This window comes from Rattus rattus, chromosome 1 (genome assembly GCF_011064425.1).
Source record: "Rattus rattus isolate New Zealand chromosome 1, Rrattus_CSIRO_v1, whole genome shotgun sequence".
Lineage (NCBI taxonomy): Eukaryota > Metazoa > Chordata > Mammalia > Rodentia > Muridae > Rattus > Rattus rattus.
Genome location: NC_046154.1, coordinates 91,725,857 through 91,752,985, shown reverse-complemented (window position 1 = coordinate 91,752,985; position 27,129 = coordinate 91,725,857). Strand labels below are relative to the sequence as shown.

At 42.9% G+C, this 27,129-nt stretch overlaps 1 protein-coding gene across 2 annotated transcripts in view; it reads left to right on the top strand.

Moving 5' to 3' along the window:
- Kiaa1958 (KIAA1958 ortholog) overlaps positions 1–27,129 on the top strand; it is a 136,803-nt gene that overhangs the window by 46,760 nt on the left and 62,914 nt on the right. For both annotated transcript variants that reach the window (XM_032903455.1, XM_032903446.1), the window contains exon 2: positions 21,455–22,649. In XM_032903455.1, the coding sequence (XP_032759346.1) occupies positions 21,479–22,649 (1,171 nt within the window). In that variant the 5' untranslated portion in view covers positions 21,455–21,478. The remainder of the gene's footprint in view (positions 1–21,454; positions 22,650–27,129) is intronic.

Sequence of the window (27,129 nt, the reverse complement as noted above, 5' to 3'; positions counted from 1 at the left end):
AATGCCTTTACCTGCTGAGCCTTCCTGTCAACTCCAAGTGAGTTTTCTCCTCCTACTCCTCCCCTTCTTCCTCTTCCTCTGCCTCCCTGTTTCCTACTCAGTGTGTGTCGGGAGTGAGGATGAGGAGGTCAGAGTAGTTGTTCTTTCTTCCATATGTTGGCTCTGAGGATCTAACTCAGGTCGTCAGTCTTCAGGGCAGACACCTTTGCTGAATGAGCTATGTTGTCGGCCTGCACTTAATTTAAAAAAATTATGTATATGTTTTGTAGTTGTAATATCATTATGCTCTTCATCCTAACACTCAACAGATAGAGGTGGATCTCTCTGAGTTTGAGGTCAGCTTGGTCTACATAGTAAAGTCAAGACCAGCCAACAAGCTACATTGTGAGTGAGACCCTGTCTCAAAAAATACACATAGACAGACAGACAGGCAGGCAGGCAGACAGACAGACATATAGACAGACAGGCAGAGGGCATGGCTCTGTATGGGGGCCATAGCCCAGAGGTAGCAGATCCCTTGAAGCTGGCGTAACAGAGGGTTGTGAGCCACCTGATATGGGTGCTGGCTACCAAACAGGAGAGGATTTGTGAACATACGGAACGTAAAGGGATTTGGCCGCTTTCCTTTCCTCACAGTCCCATTCTATCTGCAAGTTGACTGCTCTTTTCAGTGAGGAGCTGGATGTAAGGAGGAGCCTTTGGCTCCATTACAAGTGAATATAAGAGAAACTGGCTTTTCTCCCACGAACATTTTGGATCAGGAAATAGTGGATCTTGTTTGTAGAGACAGACTCTCTCAGATTCAACTGTATACCTAATTATCTTAATTAATTTCAGAGGTGTATGTGCCCATGCACATCATGCTTTCGTGTGTGTGTGTGTGTGTGTGTGTGTGTGTGTGTGTGTGTGTGTGTGTGTGTGTAGAGAGAGAGAGAGATAGATAGATATCAGTGAGTTTGTTATGGAAACTATATGGCTGTACAAATGACCATAAGCAGTGAAGCCGAAGCACAAAGCTGACCAGTCAATGACTTAGACTGTAGCAGGGTCACTGTACTTCCCTCTAACGAGCAAGGTAACTGTAGTTTAGATTTTACAGACACGTGTCTTGGAGCTTATAAGATCACTTGCGCTCTGCAGGAGATCAAGGCTTGTTGTAAAATTGTATAATGAAGGATAAATGCCAAGAATGGATAAGCAAGCCAGTGGGACACCATGAACAACCCAGACATCTGTGATCTTGTCAATGGATTGTGCTGAGCAGTTAGACATGGAAAAAATGAACACTAAGCATGAGCACAGCACTGAGAGTCTGAGTGAGGTTTCAGATCTAAGTGTTGGTGTGAGGTAGGTAAATACTCGAGAAGCCGGGTCTGTGCTTTAGGAGAGGGGCACAGACATTTGAAACAATAACAGGAAGCCATGATCATCAAGGAAACATAGAGGACCGCTTTGGTGTTAGAACTACCTTGTTGCCAGAAAGTGTGATGCAAGCCGCACAGTGGGGCAGGTCACTTCAGCACTTGTAACTGACAGAGAGATTCCTATCAGAGCCTTAGTGGAGTGGGTTCCTGCAGCCAGATAAGATAGGCAGTGCTATGGAAAGAGCTCTCAGAAGCTGAGAAGTGTATGGCCCAGGACTAGTTAACAATCAGAAGCCGAGAAGTGTATGGCCCAGGACTAGTTAACGATCAGAAGCTGAGAAGTGTATGGCCCAGGACTAGTTAATGAGGACATGGCAGGGAAACCCTGCAGGTGGGCAGGAGACTCTGTTACAGTCTCTTGGGAAAACTCTAGTCACCACAAGTATAGATAGAAAACATCTCCACAGTTGGATAAATGAAATTTGTCTTGAAATTACACCCAAAGCAAAAAAATGAAAGAAGTTGTCCTTCAAACAGAGAGATATAGGAAAAACTTCTATAATAACAAGAAAAAAAACCATGGTAGGAAGTATAAGCAACTTAACAGAAATAGAGAGAAAGGGAAACATGGAAACACTGCAGTAATAAAAATGAAGTAAAAGAAATTGGGCTGTGTGCTAGTTATTAGGCTAGATGTAAACAGATTAAACTCTCCCATTAAAACGTAAATCACCCTATATGTGTTTACAGACTTTAACTCCAACATTGGGGAGGCAGATCTGGGGAGACAGAAGTAGGTGGATCTCTGAGTTTGAGGCCAGACTCATTCTGAAGAGATACTGGGGAGGGAGGAGTGTTAAAGTACTCCTGGAACCTAACTGAGTAGGAGAAATAAAGAAGAATTAAAAAGTATAGGGACAGAAAACACAGTAAATCCCAAAACAAAGCAATCGGTAAATTGCAAGTTCATGCTCTTGAGTTAGACAGTTCAATGCATAATCACATATGAATGTGCAGTGTATTAGGCAAAAACAAACAGGCACAGGGGAACTTGTATCATTCCAGGATTGCATGCTGCTTTTGTGTACGCTGTCCGTATGGGATTCAGGTACTAAATGCAGTTGGGAATTACGATCAGATACATCAGCTGGGCTATATTTGGTGCCCACTCTTACTTTTGCTTCACACTGTTAAATGGTTGATCTTTCTAAAACTTATTACTCTTAGAAGTGTAATATAATACAACTGCTTTGGAAACAGTCTGGCCCTTTTTTAGAGGGTTAAACTTGGGGTTGCTGTATAATTCAAGTTCTACTCCTAGATTATTACTTTCTATGAGTATTAAAAGCAAATGTGGGTGTGAGGTGTCAGTAAAATGGCACAAGTGGTTTGGGTACTTGCTGCCAACTCATGTCAACACGAGTTCAGTCTACACTCATAGCCTACACAATGAAGGAAGACGACTGACTACTGCAAATCTGTGCATGTGCCCTGTGTGTGCGCACCAGGAGTGCAGTCATAGAGCACTTGCCTAGCCTATGCAAGGCCCCTGGATTTGATCCTTAGCATTACATAAAACATGCTTGTACATGCATGTTTATAATGTGTAATTTATAAAGTAGAACAGCCAGAGCTGAAGAGATGGCTATGGTTAAGAACACTGGCTTCTCTTCTTGAGAACCCAGGTTAGTTCCCCACCCCCAGACGCTGGCTCACAGCTGTCTGTAACTTGAGTTCCAGGGGATCCAACACCCTCTTCTAGCTTCATGGATGCCAGGCACACATGGCATGTATATACAGTCATGCAGCTGAAACACTGTACACATAAAATAAAACTAAATAAATCCTGAACAAAAGCCAAACCGTCTAACTGCCTGTCAGCTAACAGGTAATTAAAACGTGGAGTTTCTGTAGAGAGGGAGGGGTATTGTTTGCATATAGAAGGATGTGAACTGTAATACAGATGCATCTTGAGGATGATGCTAAATGAAAGACCGAAGTCATAAAGAATTACACATTTCATTTGCACAAGCAGGTGAACAAATGTGTAGGCATTAAGTGATGTGGTGGAATAGAAGTAAATGTTGCTAGAATAGGAAGTTTCTTTTAAGGGAGATGAAATGCTGTTATGTATTATTTGTTTAGAGACGGTCAAACAGTGTAGCTCAGACTGGCCTGAAACCTAGGGTTCCCCTGCCTCAGCTTCCAGAGAGAGTGCTGTAGTTGTAGAACGTATAGCTGTACACATCCAGCTAACACTAGTCCAAAATTGATTATGGTGATTGTTTTGCAAAAATACACCAGAACTATAGAATTATATGCTTGAAATTGATGTATTTATAGTATGTGAGATATGGTATATGAAATAGATCATGATATAGTTGCTCTGGACGACAAAATACAATTAATTAGTTCATTGACTGTAAATGAACTAATGTGTTTGTGGGGTGATGGTGTAGTGAGCAAAGTACTTGCTGCGCAAGGAGGATCTGAGTTTGGATCCCAAGCAGTGACATAAAAATCACTAGTTATGTGGCCCGAGTGCTAGTGAGGAGGGGCCAGTTTTGACAGGCAGATCCCTGGGCCTCCCTAGCCAGCTTGTCTAGCTAAAACAGTGAGCTCCAGGTTCAGTGAGACTCCTGTCTTAGAAAAGGTGAGAAAGTAATGGAGGAAGACACTCCAAAGCTAACCCATGCCTTCACGCGTTCCCACACAGGAGCACAGCTATGTTTACATGTGCACATGTGCATACGTATATTAAAGATAGAGAAACTGTATGGTTGATGAGTTTGTAAAATGACGATACTGCATAGAATGTGTGTGGATGGAATTATATGGATATGTCATAGATATGTGGATACATAAACTAGGCTCCCAGTATGGGTCACCCAGGTAGGAAAGTCTATTAGGGCTCTCTGGAGAGAGAGATGTGGTGCATCCAGCCTGAGGGCTTTGGAACCAGAGAAACTGATGGAATTCTCATGGCAAAACTGGAGAACCGGGGGCTGCTGTTCAGGCCCTAGACTCAAGTCCATCCATCCATAGAGCTTATGTGTCAGTGTCCAAAGCCAAGAAAGGAAGAGACCAGTTTGCCTTCTGTGTGTGCTTTCTCCAGGTCTGGCTGACGTGTAGTTGGAAAATCCATCTTTTTGCAAGTACAACAGTTTACCAGATAGAAGCAAATGACGCTCATAGCTCTGCTTTATAGAGCGTTCATTTTGTCAATTAAACGTATTAGTTGACTTGTAAGAATGTGGCTCTTAAATATATTCAGGGGATATGAGTACATTCTTATGGATATATTCCTAATGAATCTATTAATATTTATCAGATTTTAAGCTGAGTTCTAAGCTTTTCCAATATAGAAAAGAATAGGTCAAGAATATAGGCTATGAATATGAATATATGCTGATGAAAACATGAATATATTCTTGGTGAATATATTGATATTCATTAAAATTTAAACTAGGTTTTAAAATGTCCCAATATGGTCAAGAACATAGTTCATGAATATGAATATAAACTTATAAAAATGTTCATGAATATATTCATGTTCATTAATTTTAAACTGTATTAAAAAAGTTTTCCCAACAGGGCAGGGAAGAATGTATTCATGAATATATTCATAAGGAGGATATATTCATGAACATAATCATTATAGAGAATATATTCACATTTATTGAATATATTCACAAAGAATATATTCACAGGAATGCTAGCTTATCATAAAACCCTTCACTTTTTTTGCAATCCAGAGAGTTCCTAAAAGCTGCTGCAAAGCAGAGTAAAAAAAACCAATGTACTAAAATTTCACTGAAGTCTTCAAAAAGGGAAGAGTTAAATTTGACACATTCAGCAAACTGTGCTGCTGATGAATGGGCTCCCAGCAAATGGCCTTGCAAATTAATTTAGAGCCCGCTTTCTCAGCATCAAAGGAATCATCATTTATTATCTCATCTACTCTAGGACAACAAAGACAGAAGGAAGGGTTTTGTAAACAGCTAGGCTACGTGAGTGCAGCACAGCGAGACCATGGGAAGTGGGGGCAGCGTCCTTGTGTGGCCTCGGGTGTGAAGGCCTTCTTCACCCCTGATATCTCTGATGGGCAGTAGCTCCCAGGGTTAGATGCCTGCATTTGGGAGCAGACACCACTCACTGACCCTTTGGCTGACCTCGCCTTCCCCCAGTGAGGTATGATTTACATGTGGTAAAACAGAACTTTGTAAGTGCTACATTCCAAAAATACGTGTGAATGCACACACACCGTGCTGGTAATCCACAAAGTGCCCTTCGCCCTCCTAGTGATACAAACTGACTCCTGTCACATGGAGCCTTCTGCCTGTTCTTGAAATTTGTATGTGTGGTTTATGCAGTATTTATTCTGAAATGTATTAGCAGTGTATTTATGATGCTAGCCTGTGAACATACAACACATTTTAGTTTGTTCTCCTAATGTGTACAGTGTTTTGCAGTTTGTCAAGAGTAAGACTACTATTTATGTTGTTGTGTGTTTGGGGCTACGTATACTTATTTCTCGGTGTTTGGCATGTGCACATATCCCAATCCATCCTAAGCAATAGATCTGCTCTGCTTTAAGACAAAAGTAGTAAAGCAGGAAGTTTATAAAAATAAGCATTTGCATAAGTATAAATATATATTTTGTTTGTCCTATAATTTATTTCTCACATCTAGCTCTTGATCTTCTGTAATTCACTGTTTTACTGATGGTATTTGGTTGTAGGAGCTGAGGACTCAGTGTAGTCACCATCCGCACGATGATATAAGTTAATCTTACTCTGAACAAGCGAGCTGGGAAGTCACGTGGCTGGCTTTGCATCCACTTCATCTTAGCGTCTCAGGAGTTCACAGGAAGAGACCCCAAGGCTTCAGACAGTCTGTTGCCCTGAGATCAGTGTGAGGTGGTTTGCACAGCTCATTTCTACCCTGGGCGAAGCTCTGAGCAGCTTGAACACTTGCCAGCAACATTCCAAATTTCTCAGCCCATTTAAAGACCTAAATATTATTACATCTCTTAACATTTTATGGGTCCCAAAAGTAACCATCTATTTCACCAAGCAAAAAAAATAATGATTAAATGTAAGTGGATATTGAGTTTATTAGAGCCCACGTGTTTGCTACAGATTTTGTGTATAATATTGTCTAGTGTTTATACAAAGAATGACAGACTCACTTATCCTCTTCATGGACTTTACCATAAAACTATGATCTTCTGCAGTCTGATTTATATTGCCTATGTGGTAATAATTACCATTTCTGATTAAACATACTTTATTGTATGTAACAGATGCTAAATGTTTAATTTTAATGACTACATATTAGATTCTTAGATTAATCTCTTTATGAATGATTAGTATTTATAAGAAAATTTAGCTGAAGCATAAGAATCATTTGAGCATAGTTTTTTTTTAATAATAGTTTATCATTTCTTATGTTTGTGCCACTGTCTTGTCTGTTAACTAACACAGGATATGGACACTAAGCCTTTTGTGTGTCTTTTGTCATGATAAAGGCACCTTCTTTTCTTCTGTGTACCTAATGACTCTCCTCCCGTTTTCAGACATTTTCCTTTTTAGTTAACATCTTCAGTTAGTGCACACAGTAGTGTGTTTATTGGGATGTTTCGTTTGTATTATTTTTCTTTGCTTATGTTTGTTCTCCTGCTGCCCTTCCCAGTCTCCACTCCCACCGCTCACTGCTGGAGCTCTCATCATAGATGTATAGATCTGTACGTGTGCGCGTGCGCTCTCTCTCGCGCGCTCTCTCTCGCGCTCTCTCTCTCTCTCTCTCTCTCTCTCTCTCTCTCTCTCTCTCTCTCTCTCATTTTGGTTAATATGATGACTCCCAGCTCCACCTGCTTCCCTCAAATTCCATGATTCCATTGTCTCTACAGCCCCTTAATGAGACTCCTAGGCTGGCTCCATTTCTTGGCTTCTGTGAGTTAATTCTATAAATATGGATATGTGAGTGAGGTTGGCTGGCCATGTCTCTGTCAGGGCCTCAGGCAGCCTGCACAGCCTACGCCATCATCTGACCAGAGCACTAGGGAGGGAAGAGAAGTTTCCTTGTTTTTAAAATGGCAAAAACAAATGCACTTAGGCTCAGGACTTGTTTCAACATATCTGAATGTGAAGTATCACTGTTTCACCAGGATGGGAGAGAAACATTCACTATTTTATATTCTCTTTAACCTCTCCACTAATCTGTGACTGGAGCCACAAAATGGGTTCCCAAACTCTAGCATTATTTTTCTATGTATATTAAACACTAGGTCTGGGCTGGAGAGATGGCTCAGTGGTTAAGAGCACTGACTGCTCTTCTAGAGGTCCTGAGTTCAAATCCCAGCAACCATGAGGGCTTATAACCATCTGTAAAGATCAAAGATCCCTAATTCTGGTGTGTCTGAAGACAGCTACAGTGTACCCTATATAATAAATAAATAAATCTTTAAAAAAAAAAAAAAAAAAAGCTGACTGCTCTCAGTGGTCCTGAGTTCAAATCCCAGCAACCATGGTGGCTCCATGACCATCTGTAGTTCTGATGCCCTCTTCTGGTGTGTCTGAGGACAGTGTATCATATACCATAAAATAAATAAACAAACAAACAAATAAATAAACACTAGGTCTGTGCACAATGGGTAGGTTACTTTCAACAGTGTAAGCTGATTTAGCTTTAGAAATGAGGATTATAACGACTTAAAACCAAAGATCCTTAATTGCCTGAGTCATCACGGGGCCGTGTGCCCTTGGAGCAGCTCCCATCTGGTGGTGCTCAGGTGGGGAGTACCATGACGGGTGTGGACAATGACAGGGTTCAGGAGCATCTCTCAGGATGTATCACACTGTAGCAGTTAGCTTTGCATTAGAACTTTTTGTTTTGGTGTGGTTTTTGAGACATGGTTTTTCTGTGTGGTCCCGGCTGTCCGGGAAGAAGATGGGCTGGCATAACCAGCATAGCATTGATGAGAAGGACCGCGCACTAGTCAGTATATCCAGCTACTGGATCAGTGACGCGGCCTACAAAAGACGGAGCAGCCTTTTGGACTTGGCTCATATTTTTCACAAGTCATTATAAATGTACAAGAGTCACTTAGAGAATGAGACTTTGTACATTTATAAAATAACTCAACAATCAGAAGTCATTGTACTTCTAAAGCTAGCAAAAGTTTTTAAAATAGGGCAGTTGGCTAGAGTGGAAAGGAAACAGACACATGCTGTAAAAGAAGTCAGGTGGATCTGCTCTGAAGGTAGTTTGACTAAAAGAATTAAAGAATTCTATTTTTATGCTGTATCTCGGTACTTATCACAAAACAGAAGTATATTAAAAAGATGATCTGGAGCTGGAGAGATGGGTCAGTGATGCTCTGAATCTTGAGACCATTTCTCAGCTCCAGAAGAACACCTTCTGGTTTTCTTGGGCACAAGAATATACATACTCACATACATATACATACACACAGTCACTCACACAAATACATACATACACGTACACACATTCATATACACACTCACATATGCACACATACACACAAATAAATAAAAATGAAATATTTTTCTTAAGAAAGTTAATATAAAAAGATGCTTATTGTTACATATATATTAATAAGCAAAACCAAACTAAGCAAAAATAATCAAAATTCAAGGCCTGATTAATTAGAATTACTGTATTGTTAAAAATCCTATAGGATTGGGGTGGCGAGACAGCCCAGCAGTTAAGAGCCTTTGCTGCTCGTAGAGAGGACCGGAGTTCATTCAGTTCGTAGTATCCATGCAAGGGAGCTGACCGCCACTTCTATTGCTACAAGCTTTGGAGAACTTGACACCTGCTTTGGCCCCTGGACATGCACTTGTACACACGTGTGCCTACACAGGCACAAATCTTTTTTAAAAAATTATGCAGTTATGGTGTTCTAATGCAAACTCTTAGTATTGGTTAAAATGTTAGTACAAACACATCTTCCCTAGAACGTGTGTCAGTGTCTAGGGATGCCCTAATAAGCAGGTCATGTGTTCTAACCTGAGCCCTAGGTGGTGTCAGCTGGCGTGATCTGAGAAGCGTCAGTGCTCCCTTTCCAGTTGTCTATAGTCAGCCAAGCCAGACGTTTCACTGACTCTTAAAGCCAAGTGGAGGGGAGGGCCTACTAAGAAAAAAGAATCAAAATCTGTAGGAAATCTGGAAACTAAGAAAGGAAGATTTCACACACGCACAGATGTACACAGAATGGAAGATGACCCAGAAAGCTAATTAGCCCAGAGCCAAAGAAAAATCTTTCTCCTTCCCACCCCCCACCATTTCCCAGACAAATTAGAGGTGAACTTTCCAAAAAAGAACTCAGACTGCCCCATAAATCAGAGCCGAGGGGCCTGGTTTGGAGTTGCTGCTGTGTCTCCTTGTACCAACCCTTCAGATTAGAGCCAACCTCCAGGCACCATTTTGAAATGGTGTTAAGAATAAGTGAACTTGAGCTGGAGAGCTGGCTCAAAAGTTGAGAGCACTGGCTTCTCTTCCACTGCTGGGTTTGATTCCCAGCAACCAGATGGCAGCTCACAAACCTCTGTAACTTTAGTTCCAGGGGATCCAGTGTCTCTTCTGGTCTCTGCTGTCACCAGGCAGACAGGTGATACACAGACATACCTGCAGGTAAAACACTCATATACATAAAAATATAATTTTTAATTAATAAAAATCTTATAGCCAGGCAGTGGTAGCACATACCTTTAATTGTAGCACTCAGGAGGCAGGGTCAAGGATTCTGAGTTCAAGGATAGCTTGGTCTCCAGGACAGACAGGGCTACACAGAGAAACCCTGTCTCAAAACCAATGAAACAAACAAAAAGTTCATAAAGGAGAAGAAATGAACAGATTTGTAGTTTTAGCCACCAGAGACATTCTGGACACCGTGAATAGACTGGGAAAGTTGGGGGTCAGGCTGAAACCGAGGCTTTATGTCACACTGTGGGTGATCGTAGTATTTACCCTCTGGCTTTATTAGGTACCTCTTAGTGCCAAGTACTGGGGCTGCTTACTCTGCTGTAACAAAACACGTGAGACTGCATGGCTTGCAAAGACCAGAAATGTATTCTTACAGTGTGAAAGCTGGGAAGGTAAGGATGAAAGGTGCTGTCAGATTCCGTGTTTGGTAAGGAGCGCTGGCTTCATTGATAGTCCTCCTCTAGCAGCATCCTCACATGACAGAAGATGGGAGAGAACAGAGGCCTCTGTGTCTTCACACGACACCAAAGCAGAAATGCACAAACAGTTTTCTGTCTATAAGGTACATTTATGAAGGCAGAACCATGATTCAGCCATTTTCTCAGGGCTCTCTCTTAATATTGTTACAGTGGGGATTAAACTTCAGTGTGATTTTGGAGAGGATCACACTATGCCACCATGTAAATTTCATAAGCTACACAGGAGCTGGGTAAGCTGGTGTGCTCCTTGTACTGGTGTCCCAGCACCCAGGAGCAGAAACAAGAGGGAGAAGGCCAGCCACACAGTGGGATATTCGCGCGCGTGTGTGCGCGCGCGCACACACACACACACACACACACACACACACACACACACACACACACACGGAGTGATGGAGAGAAAGGATAGGGTGGTGGTAAATATTGTTTGAATATTTCTACCCCACTATAGATCATTTAGTTCCCAAATAAAAGACACAAACCTTTATGCTTATAAGAAGCCTTAAAACTTTAGAGCTGGGCAGAATCAACCTTATTATTTTGTGTTATTTTGTCTACTTCCTGTCAGTAACCCTGAGGTATCACTTGCCACGTCCTGCCTGGGCCACTCCTACTCCCAACAGGCTGGCCCTCATAGCCATGTGCTCTATCCCCCTGCCCCATGGTGGCTTCCTTCTTCCTCCCCTCACTTGTGGTCTTTGCCTCCAACCCCAAGCCTGGGAACCTTCTTTCCAGCCCCTCTTCTGCCCAGCCCAGACTGTAGGCACCTGTGGATAACGTGGGAACGAGGTTATGAAATAAAAGCTGGTGTACATGAGGATCTGCTCATCTTGGAGCAACCAGATCTTGGGTACAGAGTTTAGCATTTGAATACAAACAGCACTAGACTCACCCCTACGTTCTCCCTTTTTGTTTAAATCAAAAGGCTCTTTCTCTTATAAAAATAAAAAATATACAGTAGGAACTATTATGAAATCTGTGGTGTAATAGTTACATTCATAATGTCCAGTCCATTTGTATTTGTCAGTTTAGGGGAAAATATTCTATCATTTATCCTACCTCGGCGAGTTCAGAGGTTTGTATGTAAATTCTTTTCCTTATCATCTCAAGCATTTAAGTCCTCTAATTTTCATAACTTGCATTACCAACCTTACATTTCTGCTCTTGTCCATATTGCTCAGACTGCAGATGGGTAGCACTGTGTCCTGCTTTTTATGTGGATTCTGTGGATTGCACTTGGGTCTTCAAGTCTGCCTGGCTAGTTTGTATCTTTAACCTCTGAGCCATTCTCTCTATCCCCAATTCCTGAATCTTAATAAACATATTTAAGAATCTCAACTCTGGGTTCAGCCCTTAGTAGCCAACAAGATAGTGACGCCCTTTACTGAGGTCTGAGCGAGCCATTAAGGCAGTGCATATCCTCAGAGCTGACCAGATCCACAGAGGAGCTAGTGAGATGGAGCGGGAGACAGGAGGAACGCCAGGACCAGTGATGAATAATGGAGACCCAGGGACATTGGCAGTGCAGTGTAAGATCTGTAGATGCTGAGAATTCTCTAAATATAACTGTTAGGTCTCACACCCTGGACAGAGGGCTAACTTGGGTGTTAATATGTTACCATATTAAAGCAAGCTCTGGCCACATGCTTCTCCCAGCATCCCTCAGTCCCTACCTTCTTCATGGTCTTCTTGGGTAGCATATCCTATCTACTACCCCTGGCCTTACCTTTCTCCAGTTTCTCTGATTCCTATTAAGCCAGCCATTTTGGTTATGTGGCCCCTTTTGGCTGTTTTGGCCTCTTTGCCTCCTGGTTCCAGGCTCTCCCCTCTCCCCTTTCTCCTCACATGGCCCAGTCCAGTCTGCTGGTCATGTCCACCCTGGACTCCCCCACATGTCTCTGCCTCTGCCTGTGTTTTTCCCTTGTATCTATAATAAAAACTTCAAGCCCTTTTATTCTTTTTTTATTCCGTAACATATTGTTCACTATTCGACAAAATTGATATGCCTTTGAATTAAGAAACTTCAAATACTTTTAATATAGCTGAGAAAATTAATTCAGAATAAGTATGGAATATCATTTTTAATATGGAAGTTTCACTGTGAAAATTAGAATTAAAAATACTTAAGCATAGATAAGTTAGAATGGTTTTCAAGGAAATAAAGATTTGCCTTCAAGAAATAAAAATACAGCTGGAGGAATTTCAGACAAGGTGGTGTGTGTGTGTGTGTGTGTGTGTGTGTGTGTGTGTGTGTGTGTGTGTGTGTGTGTGTGTGTGTGTGTGTGTGTGAACGTACATGGGAGGGCAGGTGTGGAGGCCAGAAGTTGTCTTTGAGTATCTTCTTGTTTCTCTCCACTGATGCTTTGAGGAAGGGTCTCTCACTAACCCTGGCACTCTTCCTCCATTGCCTGGCTGATGGACTCACTCAGGAATCTGCTGTCTCCTTTGTGTGACCCCAGGGCTGTGGTTACAGACAGATGCCACTACATCTGGCTCTGTGTAGTGCTGGGGTTAGATTTAAGATTCTCATGCTTGGGACACAGGCCTTCACTAAGTCCTTCCTAGCTCAAGTGATGTACAATAGAGAAATAGATCAGACTATAAAATCTGAATGAGAAAGTATGGAAAATTTTGTGCTTTTACGAAGGGACCCTAATATTCAAACAAACAATTGATTTTTAAATTTTTTTTGCATCTGTGAGGAAAATGGTCTTCAATATTTTCAAGTGTCAAACCTTATCTTGATGTTTATTGAACTTATTTCAGAGTTTGTTATGAGTAAAAATAGGTTACTCACACCCCAGTGTTGCCATTGCCTACCCTACCCTCCTCTTCTGGAACAATTAACATAGCGTTCAGCACTTGTCATTTTGTTTCTAAAATGAGTCAGAAGAGAGGAGTTATTAGAACGAGATATGAGTAGCTTCAGGTCTCACTCCCATGAGCAAATATGTCACGGTAATGAGACAGATACATCCTCCCTTCCTGAGAGACAGTGATTTATATAAGACTTGTAGGCAGAGTGTTACCACATTTTTAAAAGGTCAGCAACTGCGTAAGAAAGAAAACACACCTCTGTCTGACTGCTTTATCAGTTCTGTGAGTTTCAGAAGGTTGCAGTGCTACAAACCATAAACTCTTTTAACACTTAGTAATTTTGAGAGCTAGTGGCTGGAGTTTCCAGAATTGAACCAGGCCTGTTGGTTCCTTTGGACAAATAAGAGCTTATGTCTGAGTCAGGGGGTGTTGGGGAGGGGTGTTGGCTAGAGTTTGAACTTCAGCAGCCAAGAGGATAACATCAATTATTAATATTGCTTTGGATATTAACTGTCAAGAGTCTGTACCTGATAACCAGATCTCCATGGGTGGAGAACACTATCTAGAGAGAGCATAACATGGGAAGAAAACACTGCTAACAGCAGGTAGGAAAGAAACGAGGAGCCGCAGCAAACCAAGGTGAATGGTAGAGGCAGTACCCCGGGAGTCAAAAGAAAGGGACAGACAGCAGAGAAGCTCAGGGCTGGGGAGACCAGAGACCTGGGGACTGGCTTTCTTCCTGTGGAGGATGCCAGTGAAATTGGCCAAGGCCTTTGGACTGGAGAGGGCGCCTCTTATTCTCATGCTGTTCTCAGAAGTCTAGACCCAGCCAGCTTAGCTCACTCCTAAGGTGGGGTCTTTAGCATCTAGGACAGACTCTTTGTTTGAAAGATACCATTGCTCTCTTGGCCGTGAACGTCGGGGAACATGAGGCAGCATAAGAATACAGTATCATTTACTGTGAGAAGGAATTTTCAGGTTTTCTGCTTACTGTACTTCTTCACATGGGCTATAAAAGCATGAAGCATCATGTCAAATATGCCTGTTGATAGAACACCATTTTTTTTTAATTTCATATATTTTACCCCTCTCTTCCCTTCAACCTCTCCCAAATCCTCCACTTCTCAAATTCATGGCCTCCTTTTCTTTATTTTTATTGCATTTATGCATTTTACCTATGCATACATATAATGGCTGCTGAGTCTATTTCTTGTCACTTGTAAGCGTATGTTTTTAGGGCCTGACCACTTGATATTAGATAACCTGCTGAGAGTTCAGTATGGGGAAGATTGATTCTTCCTTTCTCAATAGTGATTAATTGACTGTGTTCTTTGTGGTGCTTTGTGAGAGCCCTCCTGTCCGTGTTGCTTTTCAGCTGGTGGTGTTTAAGTAGCTATATTGTTGAGACATGAGTGTAGTTTCCCTGTCAAACCTAGAAGACTCAGTCCTCCTAGGCCTCTGGCTCTTACACTCCTTCCTCCCCAGTTCCTCGTGTTCCCTGAACCTGAGGTGTAGAGGCTGTGTTGGAGATACTGCAGGGCTCTATCAGGCTCTATCAGGCGCCCAATGAGTCGTTGTCTAGATTTTTGACCAATCGGGACTTTCTGTAATGGATTCTGTCGCTTTGTTGATGAGGGGGTCAGAGCTTCACTTACTGTGCCTATAAGGGTAAGTATTAAGAACGCAGTGGAAGATTATACTGGTTTGGAAAGGTAGCAGGTTCCTAGGCCTCACCAGCCACTGGTAGTTGACCAAGATTTTAGGACCAGACATTCCTACTGAATGGGGCCCTAAGTTCAATTAGACAGCAGTTGGTTACCCCCACCTTTGGGGATACCTTGCTGTGCTAGCCATTGTGATTTATGGCCTACACAGCTGGGTAGGACCTTTGATTCCTTTTCTCCCTCCTGGGTAGCACCTTCTGACTAGGTGGTGAAAGAAAGCTAGGCCTCTGGGAGGCCTTTGGGTCAGACTCTTGTCTCCCGGTTGGTCCTGTATCAGAGAGTGTAGAACAACATGTAAATGTGATCTGGTGGTGCAGCCAGTGGAGAGATTGGTGCAATGCAATCAATGCACCTCTTGTGATGGCCTTCATCCTTCTCTATGCTGAAGAATGAAGACCTCTATTCAGTGTAAACTGAAAACTTAAGACCGTGAATAATTAGACTTGCTAAGAATTTTGAAATATTCAGATTTTTTAATACTTATTTTTAGGTGTGTAAGCGTCTTGCCTGTGTGCATCTATGTGTATGTAACTGCACTGCATGCTTGCCTGGTGTCTGTGGAGGCCAGAAGGAGGGTACTGGATCCTCTGGAACTGTAGTAAGGCACGTGTGGTTTCAGGAATCCAACCTTGATCCTCTGGAGCTGCGACCCAGCCTTGGGGTTTTTTGTTTTTTATTTTTTTTTTTTGTTTTTTGGGGAAAAGCATAACTAGTTAACAAAGTGTGACTGTGTGTCTCCGTGAGAGTGAGGAGCAGCACAGAGCTGCTGTCCCCACCCCCACCCACCTGCCACTCTTCGAGGGGGTTATTGTTCCGTCTCACTTGAATTCCAGCTTCTAGTTTCATCTTTTCCTCCTGTCATCAGAATGGCTCTAAAGTCACTCTCTTGCTTACAATTAAGTAATGCTTTGCTGTCATCGCCACAACGAAATATTTCCACGAAATATTTCCGTGACCTGTAATACCTTTGTGGTTAGAATTACATTGAATCTACAGCTGGATTAGGAGACAATCTAAGTATTTCGACTTCTGAAATACACTAATATGGTTTACCCACTTATTTGTGACATGCTTATTTTTTCTCATGTCTTTGTACTTTAATTTTTCTCTCCCTGGGTAGCCCTGGCTGTCCTGAAACTCGCTCTATAACCTGGCTGGCCATGAACTCCTAGAACCAGCCGCCTGCCTCTGCCTCCAAGTGCTAGGATTGAAGGTGCGTGCTGCTATCCCAGCTGCTTTGTACAGAAGTCTTCAGCATCTCTTATTAGACTTGCTCCTGTTGCTTTTGCAAGGTTTAATAGTGTTTTCCAGCAGTATTTGGTGAACTCTCTTGGTCTTTAAACTAAACAGGCCTGCCTGCCCCTTACGAATAGGAAGGGTCTGATTTCCTCCTCCCACATGAGGCCTTCTCAGTGACCTCCGCTGTTTTGACCAATCTCAGTGGTTGGATTTCCCAGGGCAGTGTTGAGTAGAAGTGAGAATAAGCGGACGTTCATGTCACATTCACTCAGAGGAAATGATCCATTCTCTCGCATTAAAATATGAATATTAGCCACAAGTGTTCGTAGGTGTTCTTCGTCCATTTGGGGAGTTTTCACAACTGTTACCAGTTTGTTAAGAGGATTTTTTCCCTGCACTTGTGAAGTGATCTTTTGGATTTTCTCCTATAAACTGTTAGTACCTTGCATTTTGTTTGTTTACTTATCTATTGACTTGAATGTTCTGCCTTGTACTTCTGGGATATATTTTGCTTGGTGACGATGTTACCTATATCTGTATTACTGGATTCCTTTTGTTAATGATTTTCGAGGGATCTTTACATAAGCATTTGGAAGTAGTTACAATTATAAGTTTATTACAACAATGTCATCTGTAAGGGTTAGGCTTTCCTCCTTAAAGCTAGTGAGTAAACCCCCCCCCCTCTATTTATTGTTTTTCAAGACAAGTTTTCTCTGTAGCCCTGGCTACCCTTTAACTAACTCTATTGGCCAAGCTGGCCTTGAACTCAGATCCTCCTACCTCTGCCTCCTGAATTCTGGGATTAAAGGTGTGTGCCACCCCCCCCCCTTTTATTTATGTAGAAATAGAATTTTGCCATACAAGCAGGCTAGCCTCAAATTCATAACCTCCATTCTTCAGCCTCCCTGCTGCTGGTATCACAAGTGTGTGCCTCAATGCCCAGCTTCCTGGGATTTTTTTTTTCCCCTAGCATAACAGAATTTACCAGTAAAACTATCAGACCTTTTACTGAAGGACATTTAAAAAATGAGTTTGTTACAGAAATCTTATATGTGAGCACCTGAGATTGGGTAGTTTTAAAACAAGCAGTAAAAAAGGCTTTGAAGAGTTAGGACTTGTAAAGATTGTCCAGCAGGTTGAGGCATCCAATGCCAACTGGAAGCCAGCTTTTCACTTCAGCTTGACTACTAGCTGGTTTTCTTGGGTTTGGGGAAAGTGGCATAATGCTTTTAGATCTGAATATTATTTTCTTTAAAACAATTTTCCTCAAACTATTGAAAAGGTTACTCCCGTGGTCTGCCCTGACTCTAATTCAAGGTTGATAGTTCAGTTCCATTGCTGTTTAAATGCTTGTAAAGGGCAGGGCAGTGGCTCAGGTAAAGTGCACTGCACAAGCATAAGGCCTTCCGTCTGCATCCTTAGCACCCAGCTATGATGACTCACACCCATAATCCCAGTGCTAGATCAGGAGGCTGCCTGCAGTTCACTGGCTAGAGAGCCTGGCCCAATCAACGTGCTGGTTCAGCAAGAGAGTCTGTCTCAAAGGAGTGGAGGGGACAGGAGCTGGAGAGACAGCTCAGCAGGTAAGAGCACCGACCGCTCTCTCAGGGGACTTAGGTTCCACTGTGGTACACAGATACACACGCAGACAAAATGACAGTATACATACAATAAGTAGGATTGGGAAGCAGCTAAGGAGGACCCTCAGGTCAGTCTCCATCTCCCGCAGTCATGCAGTACACCCGTGTCCACATGAACACATACACCAGGCACATACATGCAGAGACATGCACATTCACAAAATGAAGATGAGCTACCATGAAGAGACGCAGAGGCTGAGGGATGCAGGAAGAGCCAGAGGCCGCAAGAAGTGGATAGTGCTGGGCAGTGTGTACCCGGGTCTCATTGGTTCCACCATGCCTGTAGCTCAGGACTGCCTTGTGGGAAGAGAGAGTCTAAACATGGTACGGACTGCACTGAAGGCTGGGTGGTGTTGCAGGACAAGTGCACAGTGCATAGCCAAGCAAGGAGCAGCCCGTCTCCAGCAGTGTCCTTGGGTTCTCTAGACACAGTCTCCTGCAGGATGATCTATGGAACCCCAGGCATTCACACCGTTTTACTTGGTTCCATTTCAGCGAGCACTTTGCCTTTTGAGCGCAGGTCACCCAAGCAAAAGCTAGAGACTGACTTCAGTCTTCAGTGGACAATGCTAGTGGGGATCCTTGAGCTAATGCTGACCCAGGTGGCTCCTAGGCATTTGCTTAATGCTCCACTGAGCAGGAGCTGAAGTTCCATTAGGTAGTGCAGGCTGGAGGGTGGGAATAAGTCCTGGCTACTGCCTGAGGAGTTCTGGTTACTGCCTGAGAGCCCAGGCCACTGCCTGACGATGGGCTCTGTTCCAACAGGGGGTTCCTTGCCCGGATCTTTGGCGCCCCCTACAGAATGCAAGCAGTAATCCTTGCTAGTCAGGTCTACCTGTAGGAACTGCTTGTGCCACAAGCCCTGCCCTCTTCCCAGCTGCCTCCTGTGGAGTGTAACTGACTATCCAGGCTGTTTTGTCTGAAACTTTATGTTGAAAATTCTTAGATGTTTTTCAGGCCTTCTTTACCCAGCTTGACCAAATCCTGTGAGTTCCTGGGTGGTAGACTTTCACTGAGGATGCGGACTGCTGCAATTACCTGTAGGATTCTGTTTGACTTCTGGTTGCCTGCCTCCTTCCCAGTAGGCTCCTAACAGAAATTTCTAGTTCCAGGTCTGGTATTACTTCTCATAGGAGAAGCAATGGTGAGCCCATTTGGTCTGTGGTGTGTATTCACTATGGTGAGAGCAAAATTAATGGGCTAGTGACCCAGTCTGGGTTGAGTGCTTCAAAATATATTTATTGAAAAGAAAAGTGATAACAAAATAAATCTAACAGTAGGAGCTCATCGTTCTGATTCAGGTATAAACCTAAACAAATGTAAAACTCAGCTTCGTAGAACAAACAAATTCCAGTCAGCGTTACCGTGACGGTGGCCCAGACCTGAGGTAAAACTCCCCTGCTGTCATTATGCCGGCTGGTTATGTTGGCAGACACTGGAAGATGCACTGAAGAGGTAGGAGCTAGAGGATCGTGAGTCTGAAGCCGGTCAGGTTACACCTGTGAGCTGGAGAGGTGGCTTGGGGATTAAGAGTCTGTACTACTCTCAGAGCGAAACCAGATTTGGTTCCCAGCACCGTATCAGGTGACTCGGGCACCTGTAACTCCAGCTGTGGGAGAATCTGGTGCCTTTGGCCTCCAATGCACCATCACTCAACATGCATATGCCTATACACAGGCACACATGTAAGTTTAAAAAATGCCGGAGATGGGATGTTATAAAGAGCACAGACTTTAGAGAACAACATAAGGTCAAACATTAGGTCTGCTGCTTACTTTGTGTGAGCACCTTAATTTCTTCTCATTTATAAAATTAAGGCACTAATCTAATTCACTGAATCAAATTATATTTAAGTAATTAGGTTGTTTATACGTCAAGCCCCACAACAGTGCCTGACAGCAGGACTTGACCATTAAATATTAATAATAATGTGTTTACATCATTGGTGTACAGACCTGTAGATGGAAGCAGGAGGCAGAAGCCAGGGAATCTCAGTAAGTTCCAGTGCATCCTGGTCTACGGACCAAGTTCCAGGACACTGAGGGCTACACAAAGAGACCCTGTCTCCAAAAAAAAAAAAAGAAAAAGAAAAACAAACAAACAAAAAACAGAAAAGAAATAGTATTGCCGGGTGGTTGGTGGCGTGCACCTTTAATCTCAGAATTCCCAGGGACGCAAAGGCAGGTGAATCTCTGAGTTGGAGACCAGATTGGTCTGCAGATAAGAGTTCTGGGACATCCAGGGCTACAGGGAGAAAAGAAAAAGGAAAGAAAAACCAAACCTATAGATGGTGCTGGTCTCAATGTTAGAACATCTGTGTCGTGTTTCAGATTTTAAAGGTACATGGACTGTCTCTTGCTTACCATGCAGGGTTATGTTAAAACACTAGACGCTTGTTCACTAGTTTAGGGTAATCATATCTCACACGTAGATGTCTCTCAGAGCAGGAGTCCTTTGGCTTTGATGTTTAGTGGCGTGTCACTTGGTAACTGTATGATGCTGTGTGATCTATTTTGTCAGCCATATGAGGTGTGGGGAATACCGTGTGGAGACAGTTTCAGTCTCTGAGAGTGACCAGGGCAGATAGAGCACGCTGAAGGCCTTTGTGTCTCTCTGTCTAGCTTTCCTCTCATCTGAAGACTCCACAGGCCTTTGTGTCCGCTTCCCTCCCCATCCTTCTGTCCTACTTACAGCCCAGCCAGGGCTTGCAGCCACTGGTTCTGACTCCACCTACTGGTAAAGGAATGATTTAACCCTGTTTCAGTTGTTTATCCTTGGGCCCTCAGAAGGCTTTTTACCTCTACCTGGAATGAACGGTGTCATTTCAGGAATTTAGAATGGCTGTGATGTGTGGCTCAAGAACCCAAGGCTGCCCGTTCTTGCTGCTTTGCACACCTTTTCTATGTTCTTCCTTTTCCTCAAAGACTTCTTCTTCACCTGCTAAGTTTAGTGCCTCAGTCCCTCCTTGTTCTCTAGCGTCCAGCAGATTTGACCTTCCCACTCTCACGTTCACCCTGCAGTGGATCCACACTTTGCTTTCAGCTCTGTCTCCAGGAATGCCGTTTACTAGATGATGGTGGTGAAGAACAGCCCTCTTGCTTAATGCAGATAGTGCCACGTTTCCTGAAGGACCGAGCAAATGACCTCCTGTCACGCTGGAAGAGAATACAGCATGAAGAAAGGCGCCCCCACTCCAGCCCTGCTTCTCTCTCTTCATTGTTTCTTTATTTGCAGGAATTGTAGCAATAAAGGAAACTAACAAACTTTTCTTGAAACTCTGTCCTGTGTGGACGGCCGCTGTCTTACCTTTCCCCCTGTTCCTATGCAGTGGTGATTTCTACGTGCAGCCTACAAGCACACTTCCTTTCTTTATTCCAAATGATTATAGTTGGAAAAGAATGAATTGCGATGTGGGAATGTCTTGGGTAATAACAGTTTCTCATTCTGGTTATTTCCCTTAGGAAAGACACTGCTGATCCTGTAACATGGAGGATTGTCTTCATACCTCATCTGAGAATCTGTCCAAACTGGTCAGCTGGGCCCACAGCCATGGGACCATTTGCAGCCTCATTCCAAACCTGAAACACTTGCTGTCTGAAGGTTCCCATGGGAACCTGACTGCAATGTGGGGCTGCAGTGCTGGCCATGCATACCACTGGCCACTAACAGCTACTTGCAGAGCTGGGTCCCAAGAGAGGGTTTGTTTCCAGGACAACCGAAGTTTTAATTCTGATAGTCCCAGTATAATTGGGGTGCCTTCTGAGACACAGACTAGCCCTGTGGAAAGGTACCCTGGGAGACCTGTGAAGGCAAAGCTGGACTGTAACCGGACCAGAGACTCTTGCGACTTCTCTTACTGCAGTGAGCCCTCTGAACTGGATGAAGCTGGCGAGGAGTATGAAGACGAAAACACACTGTTTGACATGGTTTGCGAATCTTCTGTTACAGATGAGGACAGTGACTTTGAACCCCAAACCCAGAGGCCTCAAAGCATTGGTCGCAAAAGGCCAGGAATAGTCCCATCTTCCATCCATTCAAGTTCCCAGGGACAGATGGTCGATGAATGTAGTAATGATGTCATCATCAAGAAAATCAAGCAAGAGATCCCAGAAGATTACTACATTGTGGCAAATGCAGAGCTGACTGGAGGAGTGGATGGACCAGCCCTTTCACTGACACAGATGGCCAAACCCAAGCCCCAGACTCATGCTGGTCCCTCCTGTATAGGGTCTGCTAAACTGATTCCCCATGTAACATCTGCCATCAACACGGAATTAGACCCACACATTATGTCAGCATCCCCCTCCGTGATCTCCAGACCCATCATCCCAAAGACTGCTAGAGTATCTCTGGCTTCACCAAATAGAGGACCCCCTGGTGCCCATGGCACTGCCCACCAGGTGACCATGCAGATGCCTGTGAGCACATCACATCCTAACAAACAGATCAGTATCCCTTTGTCTGCCCTGCAGCTGCCTGGACAGGATGAGCAAGTTGCTTCGGAGGAGTTCCTGCCCCATTTGCCTAGCCAGGTCTCATCTTGTGAGGTAGCCCTCTCTCCCTCTGTTAACACAGAGCCTGAAGTGAGCTCCAGCCAACAGCAGCCCCCTGTTGCTCCAACCATAACCACTGAAGCCACTGCACAGTGCATTCCAGGTATGGAACTCGAGGTGACCGTAAGTCCCTCATCCGCGTCCCTAAGAGTTCTGCGCCGTCAGCACTTTTAAGCCAGTTGGTTTAGTTAGCGAGAGTACAGTGGTTTCCATTCTCAGACAGAAGCAATGACATAGGTTACATGTAAGGAATACTGTGAAGGAACGCCATCTGAGAAGACTCCATTCAGCAGACGCACCTTAGAGCCGAGGCGGCAGCTGTAAGACGGTGCTGTTGATGACCAGACTTAAGGCCATCCAACCGTAGCTGAACTTGTTATAGTAAATTTAGTTTTGAAAAAGTTCCTTCTCCTGTTAGTATCAAGGCAGTTAAGCCAACTGATGTTGAGTAAGGTCTGTGATATTGGAACCAATTTCCTACTGCCATTCATTTTAGTTAGTGTGATGACATAACTTATTTTTAAAAAAGCAACAGGTAACTTCTTAAAACAAGGGTTTGATCCTGTCTTAAAGCGTAAAAGACTCAGGTAACACACATCTCTGGAGTGGGCCAGCTCGGCCCAATGCACTCTCTTTGACAGAAGTGTAGGCTTCCCATCCATGGCGGCTGCCTCTACAGTTCTGATGCTAATGCTCTTTAGTTTATGCATCTGTTGATTGTCAGAGCTGTGAAGGTGGTTTGTGCCCACACTTCGGGGTCCACAAATCTAAAAGGACAGACACGAGTCCTTTTATGGACAAAGGGTGAGCAGGCACAGAGAACGTAGAAAGCCGAGCACTGTAGCACATTTCATTCTTTTCAAAAGAGCCGTGTGTTTGGGGGGAACGACTTCCTCAAATTAAGTTGCTTTTACAGTACACATTGACAGTTTCATTGTCCGCCTGAGGTCTCCAAAGGGAGCTTAGCACCTTTCTATCACAGTCCTGCACTCAGTGATGGTTCCTGCTGAGAGCGTCATCTAGTGTGTCTTGTTGCTTTGAAAAGTATGCTAGTTGAAAAATCATACATTTTTATTTGGTTGCTTTTCTTAACAGTTTTATTGAAATGTGATTCACATTTTCTGAAAGACGCCCTTTTCCTTTTAAAATGTATTTTATGAGCGTTTCTGTGCATGTGTGTATGTGCACATGCGTGGTCAGTTCCCAGGAGGTCAGAAATGAACATTGGCTTGTGAATCATGGGTACTGGGAACTGAACCCTTGCAAGAGCAGCAAGTGCTGTAACCACTGAGCCACCTCTGACACTAGAAGTTGCTGCCCTTTAAGTGCTTGTGCCCCCCCCCAGAAGCCCCTGTCCCACAGCAGCCACTCTCTCCTCAGTTTGTGAGAGCAACAGCTAATGCGCTCACTTTCTGTGAAGTTACTTACTCTGTATTTCATATAAACTATGGCCTTTTCTGACTTTTCTTTGATTTAATGTGGTGCTTCCAGGATTAGTCCATATTAGAGAATTTTTATTGACATAAAAGTATGTCATACTTTTATTTTTCTTCAACTGATGGTGACATTTGGGCTATTTCCACCTTTGGTCTGTTTGCTACTATGAACATTTATAGACAAGCCAGTCTGTGAGCATTTACTGTGGTTTTCGTGTGCGCATGGCAATGCCTGTAATTAGACCTCAGTATGGGACTGCTGCGCCCATGCTCACTATGTTGTAAGTTTCCAGAAGCCACTAACCTACTTTCTCAAGATTTGATTTAAAGTCTTAGCACTAATGCACAGAGGTTTCTGTTTCTATGATGTCACTAACACATTATTTTCTGTGTTTTAAAAATTGTTCCTTTACTCCCAAAGCACAGGAGGCAGAGGCAGGCAAATCTTTGTGAATTTGAGGCTAACCCTGTTACACAACAAAGACACCCAGGGCTACATAAGAAGACCCTGTCTTAAAACTTACAAACAAAAAATTGCTGTTATTGTGTCTCTATTATTCTAATAACTAATGATTTGAGCATTTTTTTCGTGTTATTGGTCACACACATCATACACATACACACATATTTCTTTTGACAGTTTTCAGATTCTTTGCTCATTTTAAAGTTCAGTTCTCTTTTCTACTTGAGTTGCAAGAGTTCTCTGGAGTTCTTTGTATTCTGGATGAAAGTCCCTTGCGTGGTTGGCAAGTGTTTTCTCCTATTCTCTAGGTTCATACGCTTACCCATTCGTTTGTTCATTATGTATTCATTCATATATTCTTCCTCCCCCCCCACCTTGTCCCCCCTCTCATAGGAAAGTCTTGAACTTCTGATCTTCTTTCCTCCACCTCCCAAGGGCTAGAATTACAGGCATGACCATGCCCAACTATGCTTGCTTTCTTTCTTTACAGTATTTTATATGTTAATTATTGTATAGTCCTGTAGGCATAGGCCAGTCTTCATATTGCGGCAACAACAGCACATGTTTATCAAGCAGCAAACATCTTTACACTGGTCAGTGTGATTGTTAATATGTGGAGGGTGTGATAGTACTTGTCATTTAGAAGGTTGGTTTAGCCCCTCATTCTTTTAAATAGGAGACAGCCTGGCAGAGCTTTCTATATTCTCAAATTGCATTTAATGAAACAATTCAGAAATACATTTTCAGAGTTTTCTGATGTGTTCACCAGTGTACTAAGACTGCTTCTTTGATCCACACTAACCCGGGAAGCAAGTTGTGGAACCCAGCTGTAAACCGCATTTGAATGTCAGTGTATAATGATTTGGGAAAGACATTCAACCTATTTGAAGAAGACATGGTTTTTGTTTTGTATTGTTTTTCAAAACAGGGTTTCTCTGTGTATCCCTGACTGGCTTTAAACTCACTCTATAGACCGTGCTGTCCTCAAATTCAGAGATCTGCCTCTGCCTTCCCAGTGCTGGGATTAAAGGCGTGGCCACCATCACCACAGCCCAACAAAGGAGCAGTTTTAATTTTTTCTTTAGTACACGTGTTACATTAGGGCTCTTTTTTTTTTCTATTTAATTGTGCCTTTTGTATCAGCTGTAAAAATTAGGCATGACCAAAGATAGCATGTAATGCGTCCAGCCATGAACTGATCTGGCATTAGTGGCATTACTCTCACAAGGAGAATTTGACAAGGAGAATTCGTTTGGCCTAGAGTAGAATGTTCGAAAAGAGCACTCTAGAGAATCAGTAATGGCAGGTTTCCAAGGTGGTTCTCATGTTCTGGCCCACCATTCTGAGGAAAGATACCAAATTTCAACATGGTGTTGGCTTCAGAGAAACTAGACTTGAAATAGCAGTGAGATTAATAAAAATCTAATTGACACTTCTGTTTTTGGGAGATTTACATAAACAGCATAATTCACCGTGACTCCCTGGAGTCCAACCTAGGTTCCTTATCTTAAATTTTTGATTTTAACTTCCTTACCTGTGTTTGTGTATTTATTTATACTTGATCATACACATATACAAAACTGTGTGGTTACAGTATAAGTGGACTCTGCACTGTTAATGTATAAAGCACAATTGTGACTAAACAAAAGAGAAAAGCCCTGGGGCGGGAGGACAGCCAAAATTAAGAACAGGCACTTGAACACCGTGGAAGCTCAAGTCTTTATCAGATCATTACAATAATACTACATGGCTTTATAAATTCTATTTAATAATGACTGATAAATGTAAGTGACTCATGGAGTCAGCCTAACACAATGAGAAGTTATTCCATTTTTAGTGGTATTGTGTAGTCCATTTGAATACATTAATAGTAAACTGAGTCACCACGGTATGGCTTTAAGGAAGTCAGAGCCCCTTCCATTGGTGCTATTTCACCAAAAGTGAGCTGAGATAGGAACTCTGCTTCACTCTCCACATCTCTGCCCGTTCACCTGAAGGTGGCTCTGTGAATTCGTCTCTGTGTCTAATAAATGGCTTCACTCTCAGTTTTATTGAACAGCACAAAGCATTATACAGGGAAAGAATGAGGGCTACTTTACAAAAGCCTTTTAACAGATTTTTACATGGAATCAACCCCAGCTGATCCAGATAACAGTAGTATTTCAGATGTCACTGTTAATGAAGCAATATCCACTTGTTGTGGTCAGCATTTATGGTTGGCACTCATTTTATACGATGATGTTCGTCTCTGTTTTTGATGTGTTTGTCAAATGATTATTAAACCATACAGGTATTACTCTAGGAGCAAGGCATGGGGGTGTACGCCTTGTAATTCCAGTTCCAAGGGGAGGCAGATCTTTGTTAAGTCTGAGGCCAGCCTGGTCTACATAATGAGTTCTGGGAGAGCAAAACACAAACAAACAATCAAAAAAAAAAACACAAAAAAAAATTACAGCCGTGCATTAACTTAGGTTGTAAAGACCGATTACATAAAAAATCCAAGACAGTAAGGTTGGTTGTTACATTGTTTTCTTAAAGGCAGGTTAAACAAGCTACGTGCTCAGTGGCAGTCTTAGTGACCTGGAGGTGTATTATTAATTTTGTCTGTGGAGTCCAGCAACAGTTCCAGTTCTGGTCTTTTAGAGTGTAAGAGATGTTGCTGTAACTAGTTACCACGGTACTGA